The sequence below is a fragment of the Ambystoma mexicanum genome, chromosome 7p (assembly GCF_040938575.1).
Source record: "Ambystoma mexicanum isolate Mex_15411 chromosome 7p, UKY_AmexF1_1, whole genome shotgun sequence".
Classification (NCBI taxonomy): Eukaryota; Metazoa; Chordata; class Amphibia; order Caudata; family Ambystomatidae; genus Ambystoma; species Ambystoma mexicanum.
This window is the reverse complement of record NC_090939.1, coordinates 25,229,412-25,252,703: the sequence shown is the minus strand read 5'-3', so window position 1 is coordinate 25,252,703 and position 23,292 is coordinate 25,229,412. Positions and strand designations below refer to the sequence as shown.

The window sequence follows — 23,292 nt, the reverse complement described above, 5'->3', positions numbered from 1 at the left end:
AAATTCCTCTGTTTAACCTCTTGTACTGCTCACATTCAATCTTGAGATAAGCCTGGCTGCGCAGCTCGCTACCAAAAACTGTGTGGTACAGACTTATACCAAAGGTTGGTTTGGCTTACACCTGTAGTCCTAGTTGTGTGTGGTAGTCCCAGAGGGTACTGCATGCAATTCTGCCGAACAGTCACCAAATAATACCCACGTCCATGGGCTTTTGTGTGATTTGTGAACGCATACTTTGGTAATTTAATTGCTTAGGAGCACCAGATCATGTGTGACTCTAGCTTACAGTACTAAACACACTCTGCAGGCCGGGAGCTGTGGAAATTGAAAGCAGAACTCCCAGCATGCAACTCATTAGTCAAGTCTGGCTCAATGCAATCACGTGACCCTGGACGCACCTGGGAGCTATTTACCGTCCCAGCAGACACTCTACTGACCAGTATCCCCAGCACCTTCCAGAAGCTTGTCTGGGCGGCATAACGGTCCCTACCTCACCATACTGCCAGGTGGCAAGGTGCCACCTGTCTAGACTTAGCTCAATGTACCCCGTGTTCCTTTTAACATGGCATTTGCACGCGTGCAATCAGGCCCCATTCCACTTGGGAAATGCTAATCCAATTCTCAGTTCAACTTTGCCTTCTGGCACTCGGATGCCAGTCTTCATAATAGGGGAAATTCGGGCCTACAACTCCCAGAATGCCAAGTTCAAACCAGGAGTCGAGTTGCATCTCCAGAATGAAAGGCGGTATGTTAGCAGGTACAGATCTGTGTTCAGTCGCCTCCACCCCCACCATTTGTACAGATATCACTCTCCCCTATGCTATCTGTGTGTAGCCCACCTAGTCCTGCTGTTTCACTTAGCATTCTGGGATCTGTAGTTTCGCTACGTTCTGCGAGTTGGAGAATGGAAAAGAAAAAGAGCCGGGCTGCCCATGCTTGAACTCAGGCAGGCGAACCCATATGTGCTTCTTACTGTAACATAAAGACTGTTTATAGCAAGCCTCTATTTGAGGGTTTTGCAGAGTGAAGAGTGTTCACAAGGATGGTTGACAGTTTGCCAAGGTTGTAAGTAGCCAGTTAAAAGAAAAGAAAATTAGTATTAGCAAAGCCAATAGGTGTGTCGCTTGCAGTTCCTGGTGGCATTTTACATTTACAGGCAATGATGCAATTCTCAGGCACACAACAGTCATTGCTAAGAGGCATGTAAGCATTTTGACTTGACACAAAAGGACCAAGAAAAGAGTCTCAAGCCTGAGTGTACCCTTAGGTATTCACACAATAGAAAACTCAGGTTGATCGATTCTGTGGGGATATTTTCACAAAATGTTTAATTCATTATTTTTAGTTCGCCCTCTAGAGGGGTACTTGAAATTACTTTAACACAACTGCTTCATAGAAGAAAAAAATGATTTTATTTGATTTCTCTATCCACAGGGTATATAAAAGGAGGTACAGCTAGATATATTTCTATTGTGTACTGATATTCCTTTGTTTATTTTAAAAAAAGGATAGTATTTTAGATCTCCTGTGTTCCTCTTCTGTTCTGATCTTTCTCAAATAAATTTTCAGAATCCAGCTTGGAGGTTATTAAATGATTCCCATCTTTTTTATGGGACGTCATGAATCAGAGGGCCCAGATGAGTTTTGAATTCATTGTATACTCGTCTGAGACTCTTCCTGATATTTGAAGCCAGCCTGTGATACACTGATCGAGAACTGTGAATATCGCCTTGAGTCACATCTAGTGAGGACATTGACCACTGGCCTCGGCCACATTAAGATAGAACTGTGAATACCAGCCTGTGATACACTGATCGAGAACTGTGATTTTCGCCTTGAGTCACATCCAGTGAGGACATTGACCGTTGGCCTCGGCCACATTAAGTTAGAACGGTGAATACCAGCATGTGATACACTGAGAGAACCGTGAATATCGCCTTGAGTCACATCTAGTGAGGACATTGACCATTGGCCTCGGCCGCATTAAGACAGAACTGTGAATACCAGCCTGTGATACACTGATCGAGAACTGTGATTTTCGCCTTGAGTCACATCTAGTGAGGACATTGACCGTTGGCCTCGGCCACATTAAGTTAGAACGGTGAATACCAGCATGTGATACACTGAGAGAACCGTGAATATCGCCTTGAGTCACATCTAGTGAGGACATTGACCATTGGCCTCGGCCGCATTAAGACAGAACAGTGAATACCAGCCTGTGATACACTGATCGAGAACTGTGAATATCGCCTTGAGTCACATCTAGTGAGGACATTGACCATTGGCCTCGGCCGCATTAAGACAGAACAGTGAATACCAGCCAGTGAGACACTGATAGAGAACTGTGAACATCGCCTTGAGTCACATCTAGTGAGGACATTGCCCATTGGCCTCGGCCAAATTAAGATAGAACAGTGAATACCAGCCTGTGATACACTGATCGAGAACTGTGAATATCGCCTTGAGTCACATCTAGTGAGGACATTGACCATTGGCCTCGGCCACATAAAGATAGAATGGTTAATACCAGCCCGTGATACACTGAGAGAACCGTGAATATCAGCTTGAGTCACATCTAGTGAGGACACTGACCATTGGCCTCGGCCGCATTAAGACAGAACAGTGAATACCAGCCTGTGATACACTGATTGAGAACTGTGAATATCACCTTCAGTCACATCTAGTGAGGACATTGACCATTGGCCTCGGCCGCATTAAGACAGAACAGTGAAAACCAGCCAGTGAGACACCGATAGAGAACTGTGAACATCGCCTTGAGTCACATCTAGTGAGGACATTGACCATTGGCCTCGTCCACATTAAGATAGAACAGTGAATACCAGCCTTTGATACACTGACCGAGAACTGTGAATGTCGCCTTGAGTCACATCTAGTGAGGACATTGACCATTGGCCTCGGCCACATTAAGACAGAACGGTGAATACCAGCCTGTGATACACTGACAGAGAACTGTGAATGTCGCCTTGAGTCACATCTAGTGTGGACATTGACCATTGGCCTCGGCCACATTAAGATAGAACGGTGAATACTGGCCTGTGAAGCACTGATAGAGAACTGTGAACATCGCCTTGAGTCACATCTAGTGAGGACATTGGCCTCGGCCACATTAAGATAGAACGGTGAAAACCAGCCTGTGATACACTGATCGAGAACTGTGAATATCGCCTTGAGTCACATCTAGTGATGACATTGACCATTGGCCTCGGCCACATTAAGATAGAACAGCGAATACCAGCCTGTGATACACTGATCGAGAACTGTGAATATCGCCTTGAGTCACATCTAGTGAGGACATTGACCATTGGCCTCGGCCACATAAAGATAGAATGGTGAATACCAGCCTGTGATACACAGAGAGAACCGTGAATATCACCTTGAGTCACATCTAGTGAGGACACTGACCATTGGCCTCGGCCGCATTAAGACAGAACAGTGAATACCAGCCAGTGAGACACTGATCGAGAACTGTGAACATCGCCTTGAGTCACATCTAGTGAGGACATTGACCATTGGCCTCGGCCACATTAAGACAGAACGGTGAATACCAGCCTGTGATACACTGATAGAGAACAGTGAATATTAGACTGTGCCACATTGAGATAGAACCGTGAACACTGGCCTGCGTCGCACTCTGAGAGAGTTGCTAGTGCTGCCTTGATTCACATCTAGAGATTGCCGCACGCCTCCATCGCATTCATAGAGGATTGTTAATATTGCCTTGAGTCACACCTATTTACTTATTTTATTTATTTATTGCATTTATAATATGCCCAACCCATGGGTATCACAACGTAGTTACAGACATCTTATATTCATACAGTTATTTAGAAGTACATAGGTAATACATAATACATTGTGCAATCACACGTTTCTTATGACTATACAGCGAAAGACAGGAATTCTGGGACATCAGCTGGGTGTAGAGCAGAGGTTATTCAGAGGAGCTGCCTAGCATTTTTGTCCTAGTGGACAAGGAGGCATTGGGGTAGAATGTATTGAATAGCCATGTTTTGAGAATCTTTTTGAAGCGTTGGAGGGAAGGCTCAGATCTAACATGTAGTGGGAGTGTGTTCCAGAGTTTGGGTGCCATAACTGGGAAACTACTGCCTGCAGCTCTGGAGAATTCGAAGAGGAATAGTGAGGTGTGCCTTGTTGTTGGATCTTAAAGATCTGGTGGTTTTGTTCATGGTGACAGCTTTGTTGATGTATAAGAGGGCATTATTAATGAGGCATTTAAGGGAGACACAGAGTGTTTTAAAGATGATTCTGGCTTTGATGGGCCCCTTCTGCTGGCTGAAATGTGATTGGATTTTTTTTAGACCAATGGCTGCTCTCAGTGCTTTATTTTGTAATAGTTGTATTGTATAATAGAGGTTCCTAGCAGAAGCACATTACAATAGTCTAACTTTGATAGAATGAGGACAGTGACCATCACCCTCGTCCGCATTTAGATAGAACGGTGAATACCTGCCTGTGATACACTGATCGAGAACTGTGATTAGCCTGTGCCACATTGAGATAGAACCATGAATACTGGCCTGCGTTGCACTCTGAGGGAATTGTAAGTGTTGCCTTGAGTCAAATCTAGAGAACGCCATATTGAGATGGAGCTGTGAATGTTGGCCTGCGTCGCACTCGGATAGAGAGTTGCTAGTGCTGCCTTGATTCATATCTAGCGATTGCCGCACCGAGACAGAACAGTGATTACTAACCTTCCATCACACTCAGAGAGGATTGTTAATATTACCTTAAGTCACATCCAGAGAGTGTCACACTGAGATATGACTGAACATTACCCTGCTTCGCACTTAGAGACAACTGTGACCATCAGCTTTGGCCACATTAAGACAGAATTGTGAATACTAACCAGCACCACACTGAGATAGAACTCTGACAGAACCCAACGAATAGCTAGAGAGTTGCCCCAGCTCTATAACCCCCCGACTAGATCATCCCCACACCCACCAACTACACAGTCTCTTACCATAGCCACATATGGAACCAGACACACGTTATCTAGCAAGCCACACCACCAGACAGCCTGCAAAGTTGTATCAGACAAACCTGCCACACCCCAGACTAACCTCATGAGACAGCCAGACTAAGCACATAAGGCTGACTGTGCGTGACAACAGCATCACACCCACAATCATACAAGCAAGAAACCAAGAACCGAAGGAAACCAACCAGGAAAAGCACGCACAATTGTTCAATCATAACAAAAACCAAACCAACCAGCAAAAACACTGCACATGGGATACCGCCCCTGCAACCGCGACCTCAACCCTGAAGGAAACTCAAAGGAAACATAAACCAACTAATTTACAAGGGACCTGACTGCGACAACCCAAACAATAACCAAAAGGGAGAAACACTGCGACATCAACCCCACAACCTCCCACCAAATTACACAAAATGGCCCAAAAATAAATAGGACTATGATAAAGAAAAATGGGACAGTGAACAAACCCAAATGAACGCCAGCACAGATCTACAAATGCAGTACAAACCCCCACCGACAAGAACAAAAACAGAACTACTGCCGACAGAAGAGAAAAGTCCCTATCACTAACACCATATATCGCAAACAACCACTCACTGGAACAAACCAACCCAACGATTGAATCAGGAATGACCAACAACAGAACAACCACGCAGAACAGACAAAGCTAGAGGGAACAAGAACACAATCGACACTCTAACCCCATATATCACCAAAACACGAGGACCTACCCTTCAACAGCCACTAAATTTAGAAGAGGAACATGTATAAAACAAAAACCTAACACTTAACCTTGAGGAGCTGTTCAACGACAACACAAACACAACTGCACCACCACCACAACCGGAGATCTACATGGAAGAAAACCAAACCCCCAGTCAGTAGACAACACTGATAATAAAGCGCAAACCAAATTATAGCATAAAAATCCACATCAACCTAATCAACGCAAGATCAATGTCAAAACACTCAACAGAGATCTTTGACCTGCTGTGCAACAACAGTATCGACATCCTATTCATCACTGAAACTCATCACTGAAACATGGCTGGACGACAACTACAAAATCACACTTCAAAGCTGCCTCCCCATCAACTTCAAATGCCTACAGTAAAACAGGAAAGGAAAAAAGGAGGAGGCCTAGCAATAGCATTCAAAGAACACCTGATAATAAAAACAGCCAAACCTCTTACCATCGAGAACTGCGAATCCATGGTCATACACTTGCAAATCCAAAAATAGACATTAAATTCATACTGCTTTACAGACCACCGACATATGATGCAACCTTTGTCGACAACTTCATAGAGGCCACCACCAAAATAGCCATCCAACATGAGTATCTGATAATCCTGGGGGACTATATGGTGCAAAGAAAAACACACCAACTAACAAAGCCCACTAATCGGGCAACTAGCAACCAAGAAACTACAGCAACTGGTCAAAGGAGCAACACACTCTTCCAAGCGGAATCCAATACCAAGAAGCTTTTCAAGATACTGAAAGAACGCAAATCTCCTTCAACCCCTCCTGACACCTGCATTAAAGACAGCACTTGGTGTGCCAACATTCAAAAAGCGCTCGACAAACTCTCCACTCTCCCATCCAAAATAAATGACAACAAAATTAGCCTCCAGATTGACCGTAGCTCAATTTTCCCAATAAAGCCATCCCTACCGCTCACACCCACAAACCCTTCAGTTTTACACCACTAACTATACTAGAGGTTGAAAGCATCATCAGTAAACTCAAACCCTCAACTGCCAGGGAGACACATGCCCAGCTCCCATTATCAAGAAGGCTACACATGAACTAGCTCCTTTCATCACTGCCTTTATAAACTTGTCCTTCAACTCAGGCATCGTCCCTGATAACCTTAAGGATGCTTGGGTTATCCCCCTTCTCAAAAAAGCCCAGCATGAACTCTAGCATACTCACCAATTATAGGTCAATCACCACCATTCCCTTTCTGCTTAAAATCCTACATCGGGCGGCTTATCTGCAGATCCAGGACTACCTCGAATCCAACAAATTCCTCAGTCTCAGACAATCTGGCTTCTGGCCTAGGCACGGAGCTGAAACTGCCCTCATTGACTTAAAAACTCAAATTGAGGATCTGAAAGATCACGGGAAGCTGGCCCTGCTACTACTATTAGACTTATCGGCAGCATTTGATTTAACCATCAAATCCTCTGCAGGCATTTATCAAATATCAGTGGAGACATTCGTCAAGCTGGCAGGCTCGGCCATGTATCCCTGCCCGCCAGACATCTACAAATCAATCCTCACACAAGGAACACCATCAGAATATTACAGAAGTCTCTTCAATCAGTCGCTCGCCACAGGGACGGTAACACGATCCTTCAAATCTGCGTATATTAAACCACTACTTAAGAACACAAGTGGTGACATGGAAAACCTCTCCAACTACAGACCTATTTCAAACATCCCATACCCAGTAAAAATTCTAGAAACCTACATATACAAACTGACCCAAGAGCATGTTGAAAAACGCCAGTTGCTGGACCATGCGCAAATCGACTTCAGACCCGCTAAAGGGACAGAATCAGCACTCCTATTCACCTGGGATGACCTAACGACAAACGCAGACTCCAACACAACCTTGGCCATGATTCTGCTCGACCTCCCTGCAGCATTAGACACAGTAAGCCATGACACCCTCATCAAGAGATTAGAAGATATAGGTATAACAGACTTGGCACTACTGTGGATAAAATTATTACTAGCAAACAGAATAGAAACTGTCTGAATAAAGCTCTTCAATTCTGCTCCACAAGTTAACGACTGCAGAGTACCACAAGGATCCTGACTATCAACACTATACTTCAACATCTACCAGACTCCGCTAATCAAGATCGTCAAAAAATACAATCTTACGTGCTACAACTATGCGGACGACACTCCAATCATCTACAAAATCGAAGATGCACAAGAACAACACTGAGCTCTAAGAAAATGTCTCAAAGAAATCTATGACTGGATGAACGCCAACAACCTAAAAATCAACCCAAGAATGACAGAAATCAAGATTATATCCAAAAACCAACAGAACACCTACATACCGTGGCCGATAGAATTGGGAACCGCGCCCACACCGACAATCTTAGTCAAAAACCTGGGAGCTCTAATGGACAACGCACTAACATTAGAACCACAAGTAAATGCAAAAATTAAGAAATGCTTCTTCCTCCTTCACTCAACAAAAAGTAATCCTACCATTCCTGTTCTTCACCCACCAAACGCTGACAATCGTCACTATCATCATGTCAAGAACCAACTACGCCAACAGCCTCTACCTCGGAACGCCAGAACACCTGCTGAAGAAACTACAACGCATCCAAAACGCTGCAGCTAGACTCCTCAAACTATCTAGAAGAGATCACATCACACCAGTGCTAGAAATGCTACATTGGCTTCCAATCAAAATACGTTTCATGTTCAAAACAATGTGCACAACACACAGGGCAATCAGCAGCCAGGGAGCAGAATTACTACAAAAGAAAATAACCATCTACAAGCCGACGAGACTCCTGAGATCAAGCAATTAAAACCGTCTGGAACCTAAGCCATACACCAGGAAAAAAGGAGGGGGTTCCTCTTTCTCCCACCTGGCGGCAAAAACCTGGAACAACCTTCCAAATGAAATAAATACCAAAGACCACCTAACTAAAATTCAGAGCCTGTAACGCTTACCTATAACTGCCTCACAGACCCAGCAGCCATTCCTCTCTAACCTCGGTAACCTGATACCACGCTGGTCCTCCCTAAGGTCACTGCTCTCCTCATTACAAGTACTACTCTCAGTGTGGTCAATTACCAGGTCATCACACCTACCACCTCCCGATTTAGCTGCACCTAGCTCCTTGCACACCTCATCCATGGCCACCTCTCACAGATCTCCTGATACCTACCAAAGTACTGCACCTCAATACCACAACATCTACCTCAACGATCCGGCCCTATGGCTTGACCATTTCGCCAAAAAACCCTCACCTAACCAACCATGTCCTATCACTCTTAGAAACCTAAGATTAGGGTCTAGACTTATGGGTAAGAAGGGACACCCCATGTACCTGAGTTCATACCTCAAAACTTATACACACAGCCCGCCTCCACAAACGGCCACCTCACCCACGCCCCATCACACTCAAACCATCACAGCTTCATCAAGCAACGTTGGTTTAATTAAAGCTGCCCTGATTAACGCAAGATCCCTAGCTGCACACGCTCTGGACGTTGCTGATCTTATCAAAACTCAGGAACTCAACTTCATCGCCATCACCGAGACCTGGCTGCACGCGGCTTCCGGCCCGGCACTCCCATTGGCCATCCCCACTGATTACTCCATCATCAGGTGTGATCGCACCTCGAGAGGTGGAGGAATTGCTTTCATTGCTAGAAACTCATTAGGACTTAGAACCTTCCCAAGCACTAAGGTGGAAACTTCAGAATTACTCTCTGTCAAGCTTGGACTCTCTGCTAACCAAACGGCTACCATCCACCTAATATACAGACCCACTGGTCCACCCACATCCTTTGTGGATGATATCTCTACGTTAGTACTCAACAATGCTAAATCCAACTCCCAAACCATCATTCTTGGCGACCTCAATCTAGGACACCAAGACCCTAATGATCCTGCGGCCCTCGACCTAGCTAATACCTTAACAGATTTAGGTTTCACTCACCACATACAGGAACCCACCCACATTAAATGGCGATCCCTTGACTGGCTTAGTGACACCAATTGCAATATTAGCGTAATCTCCAACGCCCCTTGCTTGTGGTCTGACCACCATGTCATCACTTTCAGCATTGAAGCAGCCCCACCACCCAGGCCTTTGGTCGCCCCAGCCACCCTCACAAGAAATAAAAAGAACATTACGACAGAAAAAATACTCCCCCTTATCCTTCCCACACTAAATAACTCTCCTGACACTTGCTCAGACCCCACCAACCTAGCCGACATGTATAACCAGTCACTGCTTGCAGCCATCAACTCTATCGCCCCGCTCAAACTGAGGAAACCCAAACAACGAGCACACCTTAACTCATGGTTTACTCCCCAGCTTAGAGTGTTACACAAAGAGAAACGCTCAGCAGAGTCACGCTGGAGAAGTCACCACTCCGACGCCTACAAGGACAGTCTTCTGATAGCCACCCTTAACTATAAAGAAGCTGTACTCCAGGCAAAAAAAGATTCTTATAATAACCGCATTATGTCAGCCCAGTCCAATACTAAGGAACTCTTTAATATCCTTAAGGAACACGAGACACCTGCAGCCCCACCTGACTCTTGCTCCAAAGACAACACTTGGTGCACCAATATTCAGTCAGCACTCCTGGGTAAAATTGCTACCCTCCAATCTAAAATCAGGGACAAACAGAAATCCCTACAGCTTGACCAACCACCGACCACACCTACACTTAATACACATTTAACCTATCCGCATAAACCTTTCTCCTTCTCCCCACTTACTACTCTCGAAGTAGAAAACATAAACAATTTAAAACCTTCCAATTGCCAAGGCGACCCCTGCCCAGCACCTATTATCAAAGAAGCATCTCATGAGCTAGCCCCGTTCATTACAGCATTCATAAATGCCTCTTTCAAGACGGGTATTGTCCCTGACAACCTAAAGGACGCATGGGTTATCCCACTCCTCAAAAAACCCTCCCTTGACCCTAATATCCCAACTAACTTCAGACCTATCACTACGGTCCCATTCCTGGTCATGATCCTGGACCGCGCAGCCTACCTGCAGATTCAGGATTACCTCGAACTAAACAATCTCCTGGGCTTAAGACAATCAGGGTTCCGCCCTAAACATGGCACGGAGTCAGCTCTGATCGACTTGAAAACTCAGATGGAGTCACTGAAGGACAATGGGAAGCTAGCTCTTCTCCTTCTCCTCGATCTCTCTGCGGCTTTTGATCTGGTCAACCACCAAATACTCTGCCAGCATCTCAAATCCGCAGCCCATTTCTCCGACTCTGCCAATGCCTGGATCCATTCATTCCTGAGCAATAGATCCATAAGGGTCTTCTCACCGCTGGCTTCAGCGGATCCCTCCCCCATTCACTGTGGCGTTCCTCAAGGCTCGTGTGTATCCCCTACGTTGTATAACGTATTCACCAAGCCCCTCTTCGATGTGCTGGACTATCTGGGTGTCTCCTACACTAACTACGCGGACGACACCTAGATACTCATGCCTATCACAGGAGACTACACAGCTGACACCAAAGCCCTTAACTATGTTTACTCGGTCATCCAGGCCTGGATGGCACAGCACGAACTCTGCCTTAACGATGATAAGACTGAGCTCTTACTTTTAGGATCAAATCATCGGCTCAACAAACTAGACCAAACCTACAAGTCCTTTATTATTGACGGCAATGACCTTAAAGTCTCCAAAGATACTAAGACGCTAGGGGTCTATCTTGACTCCTCGCTTTCTCTGAACAGACAAATAAATGCAGTTAGGTCAGCTTCGGCCTATACCTGCAAACTTATCACTGCCTGTAGACCCTTCCTAAACTCCACCAACTGTATCCCACTCGCCAGAACTCTTGTTATGGCCAAAATCGACTACTGTAGTGCTCTCTACCTAGGGACCAGTCAGTCTAACCTTAATAAATTGCAAACTGTACAAAATAATGCCTTAAGGGCAGCCTTAAACATCCCGAGACGCTCTCATATCTCCTCTGTCAGATTGGACTTACGCTGGCTCCCGGTAAAACAGGGAATTGCCCTGAAAACCCTAGCTTTGACTCACAAATGTCTGAACAACAACGCCCCACCTTACCTGTCCACTCGCTTCTCACGCCACACCTCCACTCGACCTACCAGAGCAGCCCAAACTCACAGCCTCATCGTGCCTAGATGCAAACTCCAAAAAGCTGGTGGGGTGAGCTTCCCCGTCCTGGCCTCCAAACTCTGGAACACCTTGCCCACACCTATCAGAATTGAACCATCATTCCACTCCTTCAAGAGCAATGCTAAAACATGGAGGCTCTCCCAAGTCTCATGAGACCTTGACACAGTCCAGACTCCAGGTGGGGTACAGAACTGAATATACATTTTCTCTCTGCTCTGTCCCTGTATTATACACTGTTAATGGTACCCTTCGGTACATGTATATATGCTGTATATTTTTGTAACTTCTGTACCTACTGCTTTTTGTAACATGTTTAAGAGTATGCGCCCGGTTGCCCATGGGCCCTAGTTTTTTGCGCTTTATAAATAAAATAAAATCAAAAATCAAATCAGAAAACAACTAAAAACCGGGCTCTTCCATATCTCGTAACCGGACAGAAACAAGTGAAACAATAAACGGAAAATGCAAAAAGAACCAGTTGACAGAATCCCTGATGACACAGATAACACCTAGAACCGACAGAGAGGGGGACCACCGGCTAGAACAAAGAGACAATGCTAGGCGGAACCGACTACGAGCAACAACCAATCAAGACAGAACAATAGTTAACAAGGCTGACACAACAACAGGCACAACCATCAACCTTACCCACTACCAAGCATCCCCCATACAGACACGGCGACATGAACCTTGTGTAAACCCCAACCCAATTGTGCATCCACGCAATCAAATTACTACCTCACAAGACAACCATCCTCAAACTAACCCTCCATTTAAGCCAACCCGCCGGCCAAATGCGACCACTATGACCACACTAAGAAACATACAACCAAGCAAGTAGAAGACGGAATTCACTAAACCGACATACACAATACCCACGCAGTATTCTTGGAAATGTACTGACTTCGTAACAATTAACCCAACACACAACAAATTGTCTAAGACATAGGTATGGTGATTCACATACATCAATCCAGACATCCTGCTAAGGACTGAACTGTGCCGCGTCACACTCGGCCAGAGCTAGGGGTATGGGCATAGGTCACAACTAGATAGATCTGCGGGGACCAGCTTGCGGCAGGCTGACACCGAGATGTAGGGGCTGGCCTGAGTAAGAACAAAGATAGAATTGTAGAGATTAGCTAACACAACACATGGACAGAGAGATGAGAAACAACCTTGTCATGCTGAAACTAGATCAATGTAAGGAAGAAATCTCATCCTAATCTCAAAAGACACACAACATGAGTGTGCATTTTCTCTAGACAATGCTAATAACCAACCGTACTAAAACCTCACCCTCCTCTCAAACCCGAGCTAAACACAAACTCTTAAACCACAGCAACCTGCATGCACTTCACCACACCGCAACAACAGACACACCACACAGAGCCGCACACGACAGACTCCGACCGGATACCACACCAAAAAGCTAAGCCAACAGTGTTAACCAAACTGAAACTGCCAACAGCCCATCACAGCTCCCTTACTTGTTCTCCAAACGCTGTCCTACTAACACGCCCTAACCTACCTGCCTTTCTTTCTTTCTTTCAGATTTGCCAGGGGACCACTACAGTGGTGATAGTGTGTGGTATAAATATCCTTTAACATTCACATGTCATAGGTTTCTCATTATGCTTGTAAGCTTTACCAAAGTGAGAACATGTAAGCGTGATTTCTCTGCTGCAGCCCTAGTTTACCTTATTGCTTGAAAGACTTTGCATTCAAAACATGTTTCCGGTTTCTCATCACTGTGATTTCTCTGATGTATCACAAAGTGAAATTTCGCTTGAAAGCCTCATCACATTGTGGACATATATATATATAGCTTCCTCCTGGTGTGGTTTCTCTGATGAATCAATAGTTCACTCTTATTGATTGAAAGACTCAGTGTGAATTCTCAAATGTAGCATGAGTTGATCATTTCGCTTGAAAGCCTTATTACATTCAGAACATGTGTATGGTTTCTCCCCAGTGTGATTTCTCTGATGACGTAATAGTTCACTCTTTCGCTTGAAAGCCTTATCACATTCAGAACATGTATATGGTTTCTCCCCAGTGTGAATTCTCTGATGACTCAATAGATGGTCCCTTTGCTTGAAAGCCTTATGACATTCAGAACATGTATATGGCTTCTCCCCAGTATGATTTCTCTGATGACTCACTAGATGGCCCCTTTGCTTGAAAGCCTTATCACATTCAGAACATGCATATGGTTTCACCCCAGTGTGATTTATCTGATGACGCAATAGTTCACTCATTTGCTTGAAAGCCTTATCACATTCAGAACATGTATATGGTTTCTCCCCAGTGTGAATTCTCTGATGAATCAATAAATGATCCCTTTGCTTGAAAGCCTTATCACATTCAGAACATGTGTGTGGTTTCTCCCCAGTGTGATTTCTCTGATGAGTCAATAGATGATCCCATTGCTTGAAAGCCTTATCACATTCAGAACAGGTAAATGGTTTCTCCCCAGTGTGATTTCTCTGATGACTCAATAGATGAACCCTTTGCTTGAAAGCCTTATCACATTCAGAACAAGAATATGGTTTCTCCCCAGTGTGATTTTTCTGATGACTCAATAGTTGACTCTTTTGCTTGAAAGCCTTATCACATTCAGAACATGTATATGGTTTCTCTCCAGTGTGAATTCTCTGATGACTCAATAGTTCACTCTTTCGCTTGAAAGCCTTATCACATTCAGAACATGCATATGGTTTCTCCCCAGTATGAATTCTTTGATGTATGACAAGTTGACCCTTTTGTTTGAAAGCCTTACCACATTCAGAACATGTATATGGTGTCTCCCCAGTGTGAATTCGCTGATGTTTCAATAGTTCACTCTTTCGCTTGAAAGCCTTATCACATTCAGAACATGTATATGGTTTGTCCCCAGTGTGAACTCTCCGATGACTCAATAGTTCACTCTTTCGCTTGAAAGCCTTATCACATTCAGAACATCTATATGGTTTATCTCCAGTGTGCTTTCTCTGGTGTGCCAAAAGATTACCCCTTTGCGTGAAATACTGCTCACATTCAGAACATGCATATGGTTTCCCCCCAGTGTGATTTCTCAGATTTAGCAATAGATTATTTTTTTCTGTAAAAGACTTGTAGCATTTATGTTCTTTCTCTTCTGTGTGAAATCTCTGATGTTGCCATGAATAACCAGTTACCTTGAAAGGTGTGTCACATTCAGAAAATTCAAAGGGTAACTCCATTGTGAGGGTGTTAATTTTTAAATAGTGATTTCTGTGTAAGGAGCTCCTTGTCAAAATCAAAATATTTATATAATTTACTTAATCTCTCAGTTGATCTCACCAAGTCAGGTGCATTTTTCAACACATGAATGTCAAGAAAGAACCTCAATCCTCGGCCAGAACATGAGAGTCTGAAAATCAAAAAAAAGCTTGTGCTTGCAACCTTTCCGTGTCCAGAGCAGTTTCTAGACGTCTGTTTTTTGTGCTTTAATCCTAGCAGCTGCCACTAGAACGTAAACACCACAGCAGGTGCACCATTGATTCTGAAGCATCAAGTCCAAAGTTGGTGTTGAGCACCTTTTTCTTACTGAATGTGGTGCAATGCATGAACATGTCCAGCCTCTATTTTAAAGTGGCAGCCATTCTTAAACCATTTAACTGTTTTCCATGCTTCCTGCTTTGTTGCCCTGTTTGAAAGGAAAGGAAAAACAGGATTAATGTTCCATAAGAGATAAACACATATTTCTTGTTTTAAATAGAAAATGTGAAAAAGCAAAAGGGCTCTTTTTAGCTTTTGAAATCCTGATCTTCTACTGAATTTCTTATGGGCACTGAGTTAAATGAATAGAGTAAGGTGCCCTCAATATCATGGAAAGGGTTAACACACAAATCTATCAAGAACCAAGAGACACATTGACCATTCCCACACCACATGGCACATACATTAATAACCGTGTGAAACTCTAGCCCACAGCCAGGATTAACACAATGTGGTGACGTGTGGTCACTAGCCCACAGCCAGGATTAACACAATGTGGTGACGGGTGGTCACTAGCCCACAGCCAGGATTAACACAATGTGGTGACGGGTGGTCACTAGCCCACAGCCAGGATTAACACAATGTGGTGACGTGTGGTCACTAGCCCACAGCCAGGATTAACACAATGTGGTGACGGGTGGTCACTAGCCCACAGCCAGGATTAACACAATGTGGTGATGTGTGGTCACTAGCCCACAGCCAGGAATAACACAATGTGGCGACGTGTGGTCACTAGCCCACAGCCAGGATTAACACAATGTGGTGACGTGTGGTCACTGAAGTCTAAGAAATGGCCAGCCTATCAGTCAGTCATGGCGGCTTTTGCCAAGTCGGAGGTAGATAGGAACACTGCACTACCCAGTGTATCGATTAAATATTCAATCCATGGCATGGGGTAGGCGTCAAAAGAAGAAATGTTTTAACCTGTCGGAAGTCAATACAAAACCGCCAGGAGTGGTTGGGTTTTGTTACCAAAACGATTGGGGAGGGCCAGGGACTAGAAGAAGGTAATTTTGGCCCTTTAATTAGTTTCCACTTCTTCAATTACTATCTTTTTCCTAGTTTCTGGGAGTAAATAGGTTTTTAGATGGGTTACCTTTCCCTTTGGAGTTCTGATATAATTGTATGTGCCTTGTACTCTACCAGGCTTTTTTGCAAAATACATCTGTGAAAGAACTAACAGGATCGTCCAGGTCTCGGTTTCTCCTTTGGGAGATTCTGTGGAATAAGGTCTGTGTTATCAACTTCCTCCGGTACCAAGCAGGCTAGTATGGAGGATGTGGAGGCCGGTGGATTTCCCTTCCATTCCTTTAGCAGGTTAATATGATAGAGATGGGTCTTTTGTCTGGTTGGGCTACTCTATAAGTACATGCACCTGTGCGTTCTATTATCTCATACGGTCCGTGCCACTGAGACTAGTATAGTCTCACAGGTGGGTAAGAGGACCAACACTTTCTGACCCACAGAGAAAGAGCAGAGATTCACCTTTTTATCATAGTCTTGTTTTTGTTGGGTCTGGGCTTTAGTTTATTTATTTATTTATTATGGCGCTCTTAACCCGAAGGTATCTAGGCGCAAGTTTACAGGTTACAATTAAAGTGCAGGTAGTTTCCAATACAATTAACAGATTACATATAGATGGCATACAAATTGCTAATTACATTACAATTAACAAAGTACATACTGGGATAGGGGAGTAAATACCTTGAGGTAGATACAGTTATAGTTCAGAGCATCGAGCAGTTACAGTGCCATGGTACATTGAGATCCCTCATCTGTCAAGAATCTGGTACTATAGTCATTCTTATTCTGGTGAGACTAGCCACATTTTGTTTTCTTCGGAAGGCCAAGTACGCAGGCTCAGTTCTTAGTTCTGATGGCCGGGCATTACAACGCTTTGAGGCAAGGACAGGAAAACTCTTACCCCCTGTTTTTTCATGTTTGTATCTCAGGATCATGAGCTGGTTGACCTGGGAGGCTCTAGTAGGTCTGATAGATTGGTTCTGGTGAACTTACAGTTTAGGTATTTAGGGGCTTTGTTAGATAAGCATTTGTGGGCTAATGGTAGCGTTTTGTAGGCAATTCTGTTCTTCACGGGAAGCCAATGGACTGTTTTTCTAGCAGAAGTGATGTGGTTGGCTTTTGGGATGTTCAGTGCAGCTCTTAATGCGTTGTTCTGTAGCACTTGTAGTTTATTTAGGTTGTGACAACTAGTGCCAATGTATAAGGCAATGCAGTAGTCCCATTTCGATAAAATAAGGGCTCTTGCCAAGGTGATACAGCTGTCTGGGGAAAGGAATGGCCTGCAGGCGGTAATGAGTTTCACTGTATATGCCACCAAAGAGGTTGTAGCATTGATTTGTTTCAGTAGAGTGTCGAGTCAAGGTAGATCCCTAAGGGTTTGACTTCTTTCGCTAATTTGATGGTATTATCAATGGCAAGGCATTTAAATTGTTTCCGGTAGTGTGTGTAAAAGGTTTTGGGAGACAATCAATAGTGTCTCCGTTTTGTCGTCGTTCAGACAAAGGCCTTGAGTGGCCATCCATGCCTGAATAACTTGGTAGATTTCGTTCAACAGTTTGGAAACAGTATCATAGGATCCTGAAAGGGGTATGAGTATTTGGGTTTGATCTGCATAGTCAGTGTAGGTGACACCCAAACTGTCAAGGAGGTCAAATAGCGGCTTTGTAAAGATGTTATACAAAGTGGGCGAGACACACAAACCTTGGGAAACTCCACACAGAACTGGTGCCGGATTGGCCATTGCTGTCCGGGCGAAAACTCGCATTGTCTTGTTGGAAAGGAACAAGTTCATCCAAGATGTCGCTTTGGCGGAGAAGTGTCCAGCCGATGTCAAATGTTTGCATAGGACCTTGTGATTGACCAGGTCAAAGGATGCAGATGGGTCTAGCAGGAGAAGGAGAGCTATCAAAGGAGCGCTATCAAAGGATGCAGATAGGTCTAGCAGGAGAAGGAGAGCTATCAAATGATGCAGATAGGTCTAGCAGGAGAAGGAGAGCTATCAAATGATGCAGATAGGTCTAGCAGGAGAAGGAGAGCTATCAAAGGAAGCAGATAGGTCTAGCAGGAGAAGGAGAGCTATCAAAGGATGCAGATAGGTCTAGCAGGAGAAGGAGAGCTATCAAAGGATGCAGATAGGTCTAGCAGGAGAAGGAGAGCTATCAAAGGATGCAGATAGGTCTAGCAGGAGAAGGAGAGCTATCAAAGGATGCAGATAGGTCTAGCAGGAGAAGGAGAGCTATCAAAGGATGCAGATAGGTCTAGCAGGAGAAGGAGAGCTATCAAAGGATGCAGATAGGTCTAGCAGGAGAAGGAGAGCTATCAAAGGATGCAGATAGGTCTAGCAGGAGAAGGAGAGCTATCAAAGGATGCAGATAGGTCTAGCAGGAGAAGGAGAGCTATCAAAGGATGCAGATAGGTCTAGCAGGAGAAGGAGAGCTATCAAAGGATGCAGATAGGTCTAGCAGGAGAAGGAGAGCTATCAAAGGATGCAGATAGGTCTAGCAGGAGAAGGAGAGCTATCAAAGGATGCAGATAGGTCTAGCAGGAGAAGGAGAGCTATCAAAGGATGCAGATAGGTCTAGCAGGCGAAGGAGAGCTATCAAAGGATGCAGATAGGTCTAGCAGGAGAAGGAGAGCTATCAAAGGATGCAGATAGGTCTAGCAGGAGAAGGAGAGCTATCAAAGGATGCAGATAGGTCTAGCAGGAGAAGGAGAGCTATCAAAGGATGCAGATAGGTCTAGCAGGAGAAGGAGAGCTATCAAAGGATGCATATAGGTCTAGCAGGCGAAGGAGAGCTATCAAAGGATGCAGATAGGTCTAGCAGGAGAAGGAGAGCTATCAAAGGATGAGGATAGGTCTAGCAGGAGAAGGAGAGCTATCAAAGGATGCAGATAGGTCTAGCAGGAGAAGGAGAGCTATATTACCTTTATCCAGTAACTCATCCAGTTGTATTTTAAGAAGGAGCAATGGTCAGCTTACTATATCAGCAGCACGCACACGCACAGGGCACGGGCACTCACGGAAGTACTCGTAGAAGTACCGCTTTGCCACACAGCAGCGTCGGCTTGGCATAAATATATCTTTTTTGGCCTCATACAACTTGGGTTCTCATTGTAATGTGGCAGAACAGTTCCTCTTCCAAATAGCTCATTACAGCCTGGTGAGTTGTGCTTTTCTGCCTTCTGTGTTCATCTGTGTTAACATGTCTATTTCTTATCGGCCATATTCATTAACAACCAACATGCAGAGTGATATTCACAAGGACGGTCCTGCAATCTGCACGCCCACAAATGCGAGCTTACGTACCAGCCACCTTCGCCTGCTCTTACCATGTCTCATGGAGCAGCACTCCCACTTAGCCTAAGCAGACCGCCTTTGTTGCTCCACACAAAATAAATATGCAACATCAAGTTTTTGACTCCAATTCACCCAACATCTCTCAATCTCTGGCTGCGGCAGGTCTTGAAGAGGCTAATACTCTTTCAGTCACAACACTATTACAACTCCAAGAAAATAGGCATGCTTTTGCACTGAGAGTTAGCCCTATTCGCTCAGTGTCATCTTCGCCTAACAAGCATAACATTACAGATATTTCTGTCTATGCCAGTCAATGCGAATCACCCATTTCCATCTACAGTACAAACTCTATGCATAAAGGCGGGTGTGAAAATTCTACCACACATCAATCACCTTCACTTTCCTAGGTACACCCTACTCCGAGACGCCCTAGTCATCCGCCTCCTATGAAAGGCTTGATCACACATAATCCAATGATTGAAATTGCTTTGTCTGCCATTAACACCACCATGGTAACACTCTTTAAACTGTATGAATCATTGGAGGCAAAAATCTCGAAACAGTCATCACAGTTGGATAAAGTGACGCTATGGTTAAACTCTCTTTATAATCACCACTGTTCCATTAAACAACCCGACGTGCCCACTCTGGTTGACAATAACGAAGATGTAATCATCTGTGAAAATATTGCTGCTCTGAACTGTTTGACACAACCGCAGCCTGTGCTCCCTATTTTCCCAGCAGTCTTTCGACCATTTGTCGACTCCGCAAATGCGATTGCCAAATCCACAGTCATTGAGTCATGGTCAAGTATGCCGCCTTCCCCTCTTAGATGTATGCAAAGCCCCAAGTTCTGGCGCCCTCTTGGATGATAAGGAACCCTCATCCAAGAGACAGCCATATTGTCCAAAACCAAAACGAAAAAAAGGTCTTGCTCCGACTATGAAGAAATCAAAAAACTTGCCTTCAGACCGGCAGACACAAAACACATTAACCTCCTTTTTTCAAGCTTTAGGAACAGCAAACAAAAACAAATTTGGTGAGCCACAAAAACTGCCTGAAGTACAGCCAACAACTGTACCACAAAGCCTCGATACTCAAAATGAGTTAATAAATCCAGTACTGTCTTATCCCCCGCTGAATGACTTGATCAACGAAATACACAAAGCCAGCCTACCCCGTAGCATCGCAATTCATTGCCCCGGCTCCAATAGTGAGTCCCAAACTTGTCGAAAGCCCAAAACAACAAACTATGGAAGAACATCCCTCACCTCTCTTAATTGAACAATTAAAGGGAGCTGGTGATAGCTATTTAACACAACGAATTTCATTATCTACCACAATCCCTCACCCTGAAATAACAAAAGGCTTAACGCAAATGAGCTCTTTGGACACACAGAAAACCTCAAAACAGTCTGTGTCTTCAGTCTTCAAATGCTCTCCCACCAAACCATACATCTGATCACACATTAATCCCCACCTATCCCACTAAGTTGGGTCCTCCACGACTAGAGATGAAACAATCTCCAGATGTCATGTTTTTGGATAACAATCATAGAGCATCACGACACACCGAAGCTCTAAATTCTGATTGCCATTCATTGATCATGAAGTGCCGAGAGGGATCCTTTTCATCACACACTCTCAACAGACAGAGTGTGCTCAACATCTTTGGAGATGTATCTGAATTAGAAGACATTACCTCTCGTGATATTGAGCAAATTAAATTCATCTCAGACAAAGCTGCCTATGTCATTAGACTCTGGTTACCCTCAGGAGTCATGCTTAATACAATCTGGCAGGTGAAAATGAAACTATTTGATATGGGCTTTCTAGTTGTACAAGACCCAGTAAGGCACTCACTTAGAGCTCTCCATCAGACACCCGCTGCAAACATAAATCCCAGTGTGTGATCTGATTATGAGTCTTTCTTAAGCACCCGTCATATACAGTAACCATTAGTTACTCAATCTGAAATCCTATTAACCCTGGCAAGTTGGAATACCCGGCGTATTTTGCATTTGCAGACCTCCCTTTGCAACCTCTTGATAAACCATGCTATTATGGCTCTTCAGGAAACCTGGCTATATGAAACCCCACTTTGGGACAATTATGACATGGTCCTTATACCAGCAAGTCACCAGGAGAAAGGTTGACCAGCAGCGGGATTATTAGTTGCGGTAAATAAGAACCGTGGCCACGTCATTTCAGCTTGGGATTCTGTAAGTTCTTTTCTACTCTTAGTCAGAATTGTCTACTCATCACATGTTATTGTCCTTATAAATATATATTGCAATCTGGCGGGCCTCCCTGATGATGAATTTTATTCCGGGCTAAGTAGACTTTTTGAGCTAATAATTCAGATCCCAGAGATCACTGATACAATAATTGTAGGTGACTTCAATTTGGATTGTGTGCCATCCTTTCATAGCACTCATGCCAAGGATGTCATCAAATGTATTTCCTTTATGGCAGACAGTTATAAGAAACAAGTGAATGGGTCAAAGTGAAAAGCATGACCCCTTACTGTTCATTCAAAGTTCACACAGAAATATAAATACCAAACCTACATTTCAACAAAACTTCTTTTTATAGTTTTCTAGCATTTACTTGCTTCGTGGTTTAGGTATAGTGCTGAACATCATTGATTACAAAATCAAGCAATCAACATTTGCACAGTAAAAACAAGGGCAAGTTGAGTTTCTTGCACATAGGTCTATACAGTAAACATAATACAGTTTCTACTGTCGATAGATAGGAGGAACGACAGGCGTCATATCACAAGGACAAGTGGAACAAGTATACAGTACATATATTAGTGCGAGACAGTAAACATTTGTAACACCGTGTTTGAAGGGAATATTAGTCTACACCAGGTGCTTCAGCCCTATATGGGGGCTGTGTGAGCCAATTTCTTCCTAGAGCCTTCGTCAGGGCGGGGAAGACTATGTTGTCAGGATCTTCAGATGGTGCTGAAATGAATGAGGGATAGTAAGGGGTATGCTAAGGACATAATTTTAAAACACGTGATCAAATCATTTAATATCCTCCGTGGAGTAGGTGGACATTGCTTACCTGTGGGACTTGAGTAAAGCCACAAGCGTAGAAATGGGGGTGGTCCAGGGACCTGTAATGCCCTTTGGGTCGTGGTCACAGTGGACACCTATTTTAATGAAAATAGGAGAGCTTAATGTATTATCCTACTCCGTTCTGAAAAGAACTATACCACTTGGTACAATAAACAACACTAAATGTGTGGGGGGCTTACCTAAACTGAGGTAGCCGGGAGGTAGTCTTAATTGAATGATTCAGCAGGACTCCAAAAACGTACCCTAGACAAATTACAAACAAATACAGCGTCAGGATAAGGGCTATTATGACTGTAGGCATTGGCTCGTGTGTAAAATCGGCTGATATCAATGTGGGGAGACACAGATCAAATACCTAACTGTGGCGCTCAACTGTGTGCCCTTGTGGAAGCGTTCCCCAGGGGTCCTGTGGAGATTCGAGACATGCAAAGCGTAGTG

General features: G+C 44.2%; 2 protein-coding genes across 2 annotated transcripts in view; both read right to left on the bottom strand.

The window, feature by feature from the left end:
* Nucleotides 1–23,292, bottom strand: part of LOC138525638 (zinc finger protein 84-like) — an 835,666-nt gene that overhangs the window by 688,835 nt on the left and 123,539 nt on the right. The gene's annotated exons all lie outside the window — the stretch shown is intronic.
* LOC138525642 (zinc finger protein 84-like) overlaps nt 1,394–23,292 on the bottom strand; it is a 145,454-nt gene continuing 123,555 nt past the window's right edge. The window contains exon 3 of the mRNA XM_069635694.1: nt 1,394–15,592. Within this exon, the coding sequence (XP_069491795.1) occupies nt 13,794–15,146 (1,353 nt within the window). The 5' untranslated portion in view covers nt 15,147–15,592 and the 3' untranslated portion in view covers nt 1,394–13,793. The remainder of the gene's footprint in view (nt 15,593–23,292) is intronic.